The following is a 12,158-nucleotide window of genomic DNA, read 5'->3' on the forward strand; positions in this document are numbered from 1 at the left end:
ACAAGATGCCACTTTCACTGTCAAAAGACCAACCTCCCCAACTATCCCTCTCTAGTTCCTATTGTTGGAAGAAACATCCATCTCCTCCCACTTATGACTGCATGACTGTAACTTTGTTGCTTGCATCTTTACTGATATTGTTTCCTGATTGCTTATTTGTACCCTATGACTATCATTAAGTGTTGTACCTTATGACTCGTGACGAATATATCTTGCCTTTTTATGTACACTGAGAGCTAAGTTATGCACCAAAGACCAATTCCTTGTATGTCCAATCACACTTGGCAAAGTAAAGATTTCTCTTATCTTTCTCTTCTCTTCTAGACCCCGTTTGCAAAGGAAGGGAGGGGGGAGGTACTCCACCGCAACGCCCTCCTCTGCGCCGAGCTAAAGGCGCTCTGCACAGGCCCAGAGGCCCATCGGTTTCAGGGATGGCGCCGCCCAGCCACACCATCTCTCCAGACCGCCTCCCGCCCCCACTTCGTGCTAAACCAAGCGCGTCCTCCCAGCGAGCGCGCGAGCGCCCATGTCCCCTCCCCCTTTGAACAGCTCTGCAGTTTATTTGCATAACCGCCCCGATTGGCTGGGCGGAAAGAGGAAGGAGCGGAGGGGGAAGCCCGCAGAAAGAAGGAGGGAGGGAGGGAGGGAGGGGGAGGGCAGAGAGAGAGAAAAAAAAGAAAAAGAAAAAAGGGGGAGGAGACACCTTTGTTTCACAGCCTGGGTTTGTAAACAAGAGGAAGTCTAGACTCCCAGCTGGGGCTCTTCGCGGGGTGCTGCGGGTCTTTCGGCGGGGTGATTCCCCTCCCCAAAAGCCGCACCGAGGCACCGTCCGACGCGAGGGCGATCCAGCCGTTCCTCTCCCGACAGGTGAGATTGGGGGAGGCGGAGGGAAGCGCTTTAGGGAACGCGGTGCGCGTCTGTCTGTCTGCCTCTCCCTGGGTGCACAAAAACACGCAGGTGCCGTGGGTGCAAGGATGGCGGGGAGGGGTGTGTGCAGTGGGTGCGGGTTTCCAGCGAGTAACCCACGGACCCCCCTCGAAAGGCGAACAGATCTGAATAGCTGGAGAGGGATGAGAAGGATTCCGGTGGATCCTTTTCAGAGAATCCCAACTATTGTACTCCTCCTGGCCAGGCAAAGTGGACATTTCCTAGGATAACCTCATGTTCCTTTTGTATATTTCAGCAGGGGATTTTATCTACCCCCTTCGCGATGGCCCGTATTCTCCTCTAATCCCACAGGAAATGCTGTAGGGAGGGATCCGTTTTCAAGAGTCACTAATTCGGGATCAGGTGGCATCCTTTACGTATTGAGCAGTCCGGGTTGCGTTTTTTGTCCTGGGGTGGGTATGGGTGGGACGACACAATATCGATTAGTAGCCAAAGAGTCATAACCATGGCACTGTTTATCAAAGCTGGTTTTACCCCCGCCTCCCGCCTGGGCAAATAGATTTATCTCTTTTCTCTATCCATTGGTAAAGAAAACTTATTTTTTTTCCAGCATGCAGTGCTGCTGTTTCAAAAGTTTTCATAGAAAGAGGGTGGCAGTGATTTGCACCTCCAACTTTTCTTTCCATATCCCTTATTCTTATAAAGTTCATATTTTAGGAAGTTTTTTTTTTAAAAAACAGGAAAATGTTTGCATGAGTGGCCCTACAATTTATATGGAAATACAAAAATTGCCCTATTACTCAACAGCTGTGCCTTTCTGAAGTAAAAATTTGCCATTTACCTCTGACACAGAACACAAACACAAATTTTCAGTTTATGACTATCATCCCACCAGTCCTATCTGTTCCACCCTCTAAACATACCTCCTCTTCTACATGCATATTTCAAGCTTCCTGTTCAGTCGTCATAAAAATAAGTAAATATAAAGTGCACGTGATTGTTATAATAAAAGGAAACCAAGGTACCTCAGCTTGTCTCATCTTTTTCTCTATTCCCATTTCTCTCTTATTAAAGGGTCCCCAATACCCTTATTTTTGAGTTTCTATACATTTGATATATCAGATCCACTATATTTCCTTAAGGTGCATATCATTTCAATATCATATCATGCCCATGTTTACTTCCAATTCACTATACCAGAGTCAAATTGCTATATATAAACAAATAAGTATATTGCTCTTAATGCCCCTTATAACATGGCAATAGTCATCTTTTCCTTTATCAAAACAAGAAATAACCTGAATGCTTATTTATAGGGCTCGCATATAAAACAAATCAGCTTAAGAAAATCCATCCTCATACCTGGTATATATTTTCCTCATCATAATAAAATAAAAGCCCTCATTGTCTTCTGAAATAAATGTGCAAAAGATAGTATTTGAATTTTATGCTCCAGTTCATTTGGTGTTCAGACAAAAACATATACGTATTTCCTGTCCACATCCAGTAGAAAAATAATTAATAAATTGCTGGTAAACAAGATACCTCCCTATTAGTTATGGCTAGTATGTTTCTGTTGTCTCTTTAAGACTGTCTTGGATATTGTTTAGAAGAGAATCTCAATTGCAACTGTTACTGGCAAATATACCATTTATTAAGAACAACAATATTTTTGTTACAGTTCCTTGGGAACTTTGATGGCATTTTTATAAGGTGTATGGGCTGAGAGTGAATAATGCAATGACATTTAAAAAAATATTTTCAAGATTATAAACAATTTTTTTAAAAAAAGGAAGTATTTTTTTAAAAAAAACTTTATTTCCTTCCTTTTACTTCTTCCTTTATTTATCTTGCCTAGCTATTTCCCATGTTCATCCCTTGTTATATTTCTCTCTGTCATTACCCTACCAAGAAATATTATGCCATTTATTAAGAAGAACAATATTTTTGTTACATTTTCTTGGAAATTTTGTTGGCATTTTTATAAGGTACATAGATTGAGAGCAAATAATGCAGTGTTATTTTTTTAAAAAAATCAAGAGTATAAACATTTTTTAAAAAAGGAACTGTTTTTTTAAAAAAAACTTTCTTCTTTGTTTCCTTCCTTTTACTTCTTCCTTTATTTCTCCTGTCTAGCTACTCCCTGTGTTTGTCTTCATCCCTTGTTATATTCTTCTCTGTCATTATCCTACCAATAATTTCTGTGTTCAGTGTAGATCCTTAGAGAAATTAGGGAGAAATTTAAAAAGAGGGGGGGACGACTCCCTATGCCACGGTGACGTAAGGTGGATAGCCATAGCTTGCTTTAAAGCGTGCCTTAGGAAGAAGAGAGAAAAAGGGGGAAATCTTTAAGTTCTCCCCCCCCCCCCCAAAAAAAAAGCCAAAACAGAAATCCAGTTTCCAGGTAAATATATGGAGTCTCGGCCAACATTTTTCCCGGATCAGCATTTCCTTGCCTGCCCAACTGGCTGGTTTGCTTCCCTCTCAAAGAAGCACCTTTCTCCTCCTCCTCTACTATGAGGTTCCAGGCAACCACTCCACCCACCCCATTTGAAAACCAAGCCTCCATCCATCCCTACAAAGATTCTCCTCTTGCCCGCCTCCCATCAAAATACCTCTCCAGCTGATTGGTTTAGCCCACTGTATTTCTAGAAATCCCTCCGCTCTGCTCCTCCCTCTTCTCTCATCCTCGGGCTGCTTTGTGTCTATCCCCATTTCTTCTGCAGCCAGCTGTCCGTCTCAAGTTGTGCCTTAAACTCCAGGTATGTCACTGCTTCCTCTGGTTTGGCTTCACTTAAGTGGTCACCATTAGTGCCACACAATTCTTAAAGCTCTTTGTTGTGTTTCTCTGGAGCCCTTCTCTCCTCCCCCATCTCTGGGCATCATGTAACATAATTCCTCTAGATTCCTTCTGCTCTCTTCCTGACTTAGCGCAGATCCCTTTATCATTTCACAACTCTAAATAAATACTGCCTGCTCTTCTGTGACAAGCTGTTGATGTCTATCACCACCAAGTATGCTTTCTAGACTTTGCTGCTTTCTGCTTCGGTCTTCCCTTCCATCTCAACCAAGCAGTTGCCAGTTTGGTCTAGTGGTAAACTGGGCTACAAACCAGGAGACTGTGAGTTCCAGTCGCACCTTAGGCATGAAAACCAGCTGGGTGACTCTGGGCCAGTCCCTGTTTCTTAGCCCAAACTTACTTCATGGGGCTGTTGTTGGAGGAATAGAAGGAGGAAGGTGTGTTTTGGATATGTTTGCTGCCTTGAGTTATTTGTAATAATAATAATAATAATAGAGATGGGATGCAAATGAACAAAAATGACCTGAATCCAGATATACCTTAAGGTCTTGAGCTATTCATAAAAATAATAAAGGTGGGATTAAAAAAAATATCTCTCCGAGTAAAGGCCCATGCTGCAAAAGTGTTCGTAGGTTTTGAGTATGTGGGTGGTTATAATACTTGACTGTTATATGTCCACAGTCTGGTTAGAATAAATAAAATAAAAAAAGTTAAATGTTTGGTTTAATAAGAAAAGCCAAGGTTTACAGCAAAGACTATTCATGGTTGGTACTAGGAAAACCTAACCTGAATTAATTGGAAGGGAAAGGTAAGATGTTTGAGCGTTATTCTACGGTAGTTTTCTCCTTCATCACAGGATGATCAGCTGTGACCTACATCCTAGGGTTAATTACAGGCTGAGTCTCCAAGAAGCTGCCAAGGGAGGGAGGTGGAGGGAGGGAAAGCACGTGGTATTGTTTTTGTTTAGATACCAGACTGGTTACACAGAACCTGGCCAGTTCCCAGAGCTAAGAAACAAAATCTTGGCATTCCGACTCTAAGTCTGTAAGCTATCACTTCTGGCAGATTCCCTATAGGTTGGTGATCCCGCCTCTTCCTCTTCTTTAGGGCTTTCATCTGCCTTCCCCCCTCCAGCGCCTCCTCCAGGAGCTGTTTGGTTCTCCACAACTCTCCTGCCACTTTTCTCCAGGTGTGACTCCCACCACAATGGTGAGGCTGTCCAAGCCCAAAACTTTTCAGGCCTATCTGGACAACTGTCACCGTCGCTACAGTTGCGTGCATTGCCGGGCCCACCTGGCTAATCACGACGACCTCATCTCCAAGGTACAAAAAAAGGGGGGAAGTGGGATAATGGCTGCTACACTCCTCTAGAGCATTGTTTCTCAACCTTGGCAACTTGAAGATGTCCGGACTTCAACTCCCAGAATTCCCCAGCCAGCATTCGCTGGCTGGGGAATTCTGGGAGTTGAAGTCCGGACATCTTCAAGTTGCCAAGGTTGAGAAACACTGCTCTAGAGAATATCACAGCGTCCAAGGAAAAGCGGCTGCTGTGCCTTTGTTAGCTCTATTTTTAAAAAGAAAAATATAAAGCACTTCATTTATTACCAAAGGGGAATGTAAATACAGAAAGGCAAGCAAGGACAGCCATGTTTCCTTATATTATATCTCGCTGTAAGATTACTACTGTGAATTTTCTGTCTTCCTTTAAAATTTGTCAGTCCTGCCACAAGTAAGTGCAGCTAGTCCTCAACTTAACCACCATTCGTTTAGTGACCATTTGAAGTTACAACAGCACTCAAAAAGTGACTTACAACTGAACCTCGTGGTTACGATGGTTGCAGCGTCCCAGGTCATTTGACCCCCTCACGTTCAGCCTTCTCAGCTGGCTTCTGACAAGCAAAGTCAATGGGGGAAGCCAGATTTGCTTAACAGCCGCAGTGAGTCACTATTCCCAATTGTGGTCATAAGACGAGGACTACCTGTAAGTAATTTTCAGGGCCAGGATCAAAGAATGTCTTAAACATTTTTACCCTAACATAGCTAATGTTAATGTTGTGTTAAATACAGAGGCTTGGGGGTGTGTGTGTGGATTATAGATTAATATAGATTAAGCAAGCCAAACTTTGGCAAGCATGATTTATTGGAGAAATCACCACCTCCTAAGCAAACCACAATTTAGATCTGGAAGCTTATCCTCTGGGAATAAAACAGGCAAAGAAGGGAGAGTGGGGGCCCTCCAAGCAGCAGCAGACAACAGCAATGTCATGTCTCTTTCCAGAGCCACCTTACTGATGCTCCAGAATTTCTGAGCAGTAAAAGAAAGGACATTATTTGGGAGGAGAAGAAGGAAAGGGATGAGGAGAAGGCCAGTGGGGTGTGTGGGGGGTCCTATAGGGGGGGGGGGTCCTATAGAGGACAATGAGTTCTTTTAGAAAACCCTGCCTAGGCTTGTCTGCCACCTTCACCCTAGTTCTCAAGAACTTAGAAGGGCAGCAGGTCTCAGCTGCCGCTGATTAATCATTAAATTCAGTTTCATGGGTTTGAAAGCAAACCAGAGAATAAACAAGGAAAAGGGGAAGAGAGTCTCTGGCTGCTTGCCTTCAGCCAAGCGGGAGGGGAAGATAAGTAGCTGGTCTAGAACCAAAGTCTACAGAAGATGATAAGCAGCTGACACAGGCTGAAGGCTGCTCCTCAGATTTGGGCTCCCAAGGTTGGAGGGGGGAGCAAACAGGGAGACAGAGTGGCAAGGACGAGAAATAACTGGGTGAAGTGTTCAAGGTTGCTTAATAGGGGCAGGAAAGTATTTTGTTTTTTTGATCTATGCCCTTTTCGTTACAGTCTTTTCAAGGAAGCCAAGGACGGGCATACCTCTTCAACTCTGTGTGAGTATCACAAAAGAGGAGCATATTTTGGAAGGGGGGGGAAAACCACTGTATTTTTTGCACTATAAGACGCTCCGGACCATAAGACACACTTAGCTTTTGGGGAGGAAAACAAGAAATCCAAAAAATCTGCCTCCCAGCTCCAACACATGGCTCGTCAGGGCTCCGCTCCGTTGCACCCACCACCAGACAGCTGGATCCCAGCCTCCCATAGCCCTGCCAATCAGTGGACTGGCCCACCTGAAATGGTGCTATTGCCACCTTCTCTGTGTCTGCTGCCTCTGCTGGGGAATGCTGGAGCCTTTGCCAGCATTCCTTGGCTATCGCTGCCGCCGCCTATCAGTGGTTGGACTGGCCTCCTGGAATACTGCCGATCAGCTGTTCCAGATGGTGGGGATCGCCACTCCTGGTAGTAGGCCGCGGCCCAGGGGTTGGGGCCCAATTGTTCAGCGGCATCATCTGAGGCCACGACAGATGAGATGCGAGTTTTACTTTACCATCAGAAGAGCAACAGGTTGCTGTCAGCCTTCTCTATGTCTGAATGCCCACTGAGCTGGTAACTCCCCTTATCCTGCATTTTCTAAAAGGACTCAGACTCAGTTCATAACACCTTAGCCAATAAAGAAATACTGATCTTTTTTATGTCCAAATACTCTTATCAGATCAGTATGAAGTAGTTTCTCTTAACATGGCCAAATTCTGCTATGCTGTGTGTAAAATTAGGCAAACTTTAGCTGCCCACTGTTAAGCTAAACTATTGCCAATTGCAATATATTATTCTGTCTATCTTTTATTTTTATCTTTTTACTATTATTGTTTCAATGTTTTTATTTGTTGGTCTGTGACCTTAATAAAGAGGTAGTATTTAGTCAGTACTTGTATCCCCAGCAGAGAGGACCTCATTCAACCAAATAATCCTCTCTTGAGAAAAATCTAGCCACTTACGTGAAAAGATCTCGCACACCTTCCTCTACCACCTTTGGTTGCTTGAAGGATCAGCAGAAGAGACAATCTCTCATTTTCATTGGATTTTAGCTGAAACGGAGGAAAGCAGAAACAATTAAGCTATTAAGATAATAGAATAAGAGAAGGTGTGAGTAGGTTTCAGTAAAAGATAATCTAATAGGCTAATCTGCCTTTTTCCAAAACAGTCAATCCAGCAGGAATGCGGGGTATTTAGATAAAATTCAAAGACACAAGAGGCCTTCAAAGCAAACTTAAACCACTTCAATACTAGTGTTGATTGGCACATCATTCCAAATTGAAATTCACACATTTAAGGTTATTTCCCAGTGATTGCATAGGAATGAATGAATTCTGCAAGTGAGTTGCAGGAACAATTAGGAATTCTAAATTTTTGCTACTTTCATAGCAGCCACAGCCTGGAGGTTAACCAGGCTGTGAGAGATTGTCTCTTCTACTGGTCCTTCAAGCTACAGGATGCCCCAAACGTGGTAGAGGAAGGTCTTCAAGTACTGACTAAATACTACCTCTTTATTACGGTCACCCTCTCCTAATAGGCAGGCCCTTGTTTGTGACTGTGCATTGCACAATTATCTTCACTTTCACCATAAGGTTAGGAACTATTTTTGGTCTCTTTCCTGCCCAGCTCCAGCCTATCTCTGTGGCACTGTATTTCAAAAGACCTTGGCAGACCCCACAGAAACCTTGGCCCTCCTTTCCTTATGGGGATCATGGGCTGACACCCCACCCCCTCGTTGGTGGTTGTACTTCTGAAGCCATTGAGTGTCTCTGAAGCTGGACACAGTCCAAACCCTGGAATAATCTCCATCTTCATATCCAGTTTGTGAGAAAGTTTTGGGCTTGTCCTTACCCTGGTGTGCTTCCAAACCAACCTAGCAGAACTGGGGAAATCAAATCCAGCCTTTTCCCCCACTTGAAGACCAAACCAAGGCCATTCTGGTCCTGGCAGCAATGGGTCAAGCTCCTAAGAAGAGTTCCATTGTCAGTGATTTCAAGGCAGAGTAGAACTCATACTAGGTAGAAAACAGATGGGGATGGATGGGCTTGTTAAAACTAAGATGACATTATGTTCAGTGGTGGGATTCAAATTTTTTTTGCTACCGGTTCTGTGGACGTGGCTTTGTAGGCGTGGCAGGGGAAGGATCCTGCAAAATCCCCATTCCCTCCCCACCCCACTAACCTGTTTTCCAGCTCCATTCTCCTGTTCAGGGCAATAAAAGATCATCAGCTGGGAGGCAGGGAGTCAGCAGGGGCGGGGCCAGCCTATTTACCGGTTCTCTGAACTACTCAAGATTTCCGCTACTGGTTCTCCAGAATCTGTCAGAACTGGCTGAATACCACCTCTGATTGTGTTTTCTTTTGGATCCATATAGAGTGAATGTTGGATGTGGCCCAGCAGAGGAACGCGTTCTGCTGACGGGCCTGCATGCTGTAGCTGACATATACTGTGAAAACTGCAAGACCACTCTTGGATGGAAATATGTGAGTCCCCTGCTTTGTGCCCTCCTCTTCCTCTCCCTCCCTAAAACAATTGCACCACTAATAGTTGGCTTCTGTCCGCATCGTTCCTTTGTCTTCTTCTTCTTCCACAGGAACAGGCCTTTGAGACTAGCCAGAAATACAAGGAGGGCAAATTCATAATTGAACTGAATCACATGATTAAGGACAATGGCTGGGACTGAAAGCCAACCAACTTCTTTGGACAACTGTATGTAGGGGGTGGAGCCTAAGAAATGTCAAATTTCCACCAAACCTGCCTCCACCTTCTCAACCATTGGATTGCCATCCCAGGCACCTCCAGGGGCACCTGAGTTGTGAAGGAGGAGGTGGTGCTCCTGCCAGAGACACACACCCACAGTTCAGACATGTTAAACTTCCTGTGGCAAAAGGTGGGAGTTCCGGGACACCGCTGGGCCAGGGACTGTGTGCAAGCAGGGACTGGGGTGGGGGTGGGGAGGACTACGGCTGGCTCTGTTGTCCAGAGAGATTCTGTATTAAGAGAAATACGGATGGGAAATGTAAAGTACGAGGGGGAAGGGAAACGTTAGGCGTGTACAGTACCTTTGTGTGTATGTGTGTGTATTATATAAATAAAAGTATTGAAGTGATCTGGGTGGTTTTTCTTCTTCCTTCTACAGGAGGGTAGTTGGTAGATTAGAGCAAGGGAGACAAACTCCTTAGGCTGTTCCCAGTTTAGCTAATTAAAGCTAAGGTTTGGATGTTTTATTTCTATCCAATCCATCTGAAACATTCAAGACATTCTGTGAGCAGTGGTACAAAACCGGCAAATCAGGATTTGTAAGCTGTTTCACTAGCCGTACGTTTTTTTTTTCTAATTTATTAGATTTTTTATCCTATCTTTATTATTTTTTTATAAATAAGGCACCAAACATACTTATACATGCATCCTATTTTCCCCACAACAACCCTGTGAGGTGGATTGAGAATGATTGGCCCAAAGTTACCCAGCTGGCTTTCATGCCTAAGGTGGCACTAGAACTGTACCCAGCAATGGGTCTACGTCTACATGGAGAGAAATAAGCAATGGGATACTACAAGGTTCCACCTTTGGCCCAGGACTCTTCAATATCTTCATAAACTACTTAGATGAGGGGATAGAAGGGGAACTTATCAAATTTGCAGATGACACTAAGCTGGCAGGAATAGCTAACATCCTAGAACAGTGATAGTTAAGCTTTTTGAGACCGAGGGCTGAAACTGGAGCATGCACATGTGCCAGAACCATGAATGAGTAGCTAGCCGGCACGCAACAGAACCCGGAAGAGCAGCTGGCCGCCACACGCAAGCCCAGAGAGAAGGCTCTGCATGCCACCTCTGGCATGTGTGCCACATAGGTTCACCATCACAGCCCTAAAAGATAGGCCCAAGTTCCAGATAGATCTTGACAGACTTAAACACTGGGCGCTATCTAACAAAATGAAATTCAATGTAGAGAAAAATAAAGTCTTACACTTAGGCAAGGAAAACTGAAAGTACACATACACATTGGGTGAAATAACAGTGACTGTTAGAGGGATCTTGGAGTCTTTGTGGACAACCAGCTAAATATGAGCTAGCAGTGTGCAGCAGCAGCAAAAAAAAGCCAATGTAATCCTAAACTGCATTAATAGGGATACAATCAAGATCAAGTGACGTACTAATACTACTCTATAAAGTCCTAGTAAGACCATACCTAGAATACTGCATCCAGGTTTGGTCACCACACTATAAAAAAGATGTGGAGACTCTAGAAAAAGTGCAGAGAAGACCAATAAAGATGATTAGGGAACTGGAGGCTAAAACATATGAAGAACGGTTGCAGGAATTGGACATGATCAGTCTAGTGAAGAGAAGGACCAGGGGGGATATAATACCTGTGTTGCAATATTTGAAGGGCTGCCACAGAGAGGAGGGGGTCAAGCTATTTTCCAAGGCACCAGAAGGCCGGACAAGGAATAATGGATGGAAACTGACCAATGAGAGATTCAATTTAGAAATGTGAAGTTTTCTGACAGTGAGAACAATCAACCAATGGAACAGTTTGACTTCAGAAGTTGTGGGAGCTTCATCACTGGAAGCTTTCAGGAAGAGATTGGACTGCCATTTATCAGAAATGGTGTAGGGTCTCCTGCTTAGGCAGAGGGTTGAACTAGATGATCTACAAGGTCCCTTCCAACTCTGTTAATCTAAGCTAGAATTCATAGTCTCCTGATTCCTAAACCAGCACCTTAACCACTAGACCAAATTGGCAATACATTCTTCTAATATGTTCACAATTCTTGTTGAGAGGAAATTATTGCCTCTAAGCCTAGGGAGAAACTTAAGTCACAATTTGGCATTTAACTACCTTTCCCCCATAATATTAGTTTGAAGGCAGATTTCCATATTTATCGGGGTTCATTTTCCATCTGTGGTAAGAAGATTAATACAGCTCAAAAGACTGAAAGTACAAATAATTTGCTAAAAGAAGAAAGTTATGGATTAATTTTACCAGGCTCACTTTGGAGCAGGCTGTATTTAATTTAATCTCTGATTCAAATATAGCTTTATTCCTAGAATCTGCAATAACTGATCGTTGTTTTTAGAGCTTCTTTGGCAACTGCATTAAATCAATTTAGTCATCCAGTTTAGTCATCAGCCTTATCCTTGGTTCTTTGCTGATAATTGCACTTATAAGAACATTGATGCCCTGTGGGAAGCTTTCACATATTTTAAAGGGTGTTCTCCAAAACCATCCCTCTGTGGTTGAAGCACTTTTCCTTTCCGTTCTGGACAGCGTGGCTAATGGTTAGGAATAACAGAAGTCGAAGGCCACAAATAGCTGGAGGGAGAGCAGATTCTCTGCACTGGCTTATGGCCGCAATTCTCCTTCCAAAGAGATGCTGCCTTCAGTCCAGATTCCTTCTGTTGGAATAAAAATCTGGTCCAATTTCAAGCTGGGAAAAGATGCTGGAAATAAAATGGAGGCAAGCTGCAGGAAAGGAAGTCTGTTTATTTGGTAGCCAGAAACTAGTGATAGCAGTGTGTTTCTGAAGTGGCTGACAAAATGGGGTTGAGTGCAGGAGGGTTTTTTTATACATTCTTTGGGGCTTTGTGATTGAGAT

General features: G+C 43.7%; 1 protein-coding gene across 3 annotated transcripts; it reads left to right on the plus strand.

The window, feature by feature from the left end:
• Nucleotides 1-701: 701 nt before the first annotated feature.
• YPEL3 (yippee like 3) lies at nt 702-9,662 on the plus strand. Of its 3 annotated transcripts, none has more exons than XM_014063456.2 (5): nt 702-867; nt 4,823-5,011; nt 6,527-6,570; nt 8,928-9,036; nt 9,147-9,662. In XM_014063456.2, exons 2-5 carry the CDS (start codon nt 4,895-4,897, stop codon nt 9,234-9,236), a joined length of 360 nt encoding a protein of 119 aa, XP_013918931.1. In that variant the 5' UTR covers nt 702-867; nt 4,823-4,894; the 3' UTR covers nt 9,237-9,662. The 3 variants fall into 3 exon arrangements, with proteins under 3 accessions (XP_013918931.1, XP_013918930.1, XP_087570115.1); XM_014063455.2 differs by having other exon boundaries at nt 703-867; nt 4,796-5,011; XM_087713989.1 differs by lacking the exon at nt 702-867 and adding an exon at nt 3,313-3,650 and having other exon boundaries at nt 4,796-5,011.
• Nucleotides 9,663-12,158: the final 2,496 nt, after the last annotated feature.

This window comes from Thamnophis sirtalis, unplaced genomic scaffold, assembly GCF_051295495.1.
Source record: "Thamnophis sirtalis isolate CommonGarterSnake01/CBP01778 unplaced genomic scaffold, rThaSir2_p1.2 scaffold_4, whole genome shotgun sequence".
In the NCBI taxonomy this organism is placed as follows: Eukaryota; Metazoa; Chordata; class Lepidosauria; order Squamata; family Natricidae; genus Thamnophis; species Thamnophis sirtalis.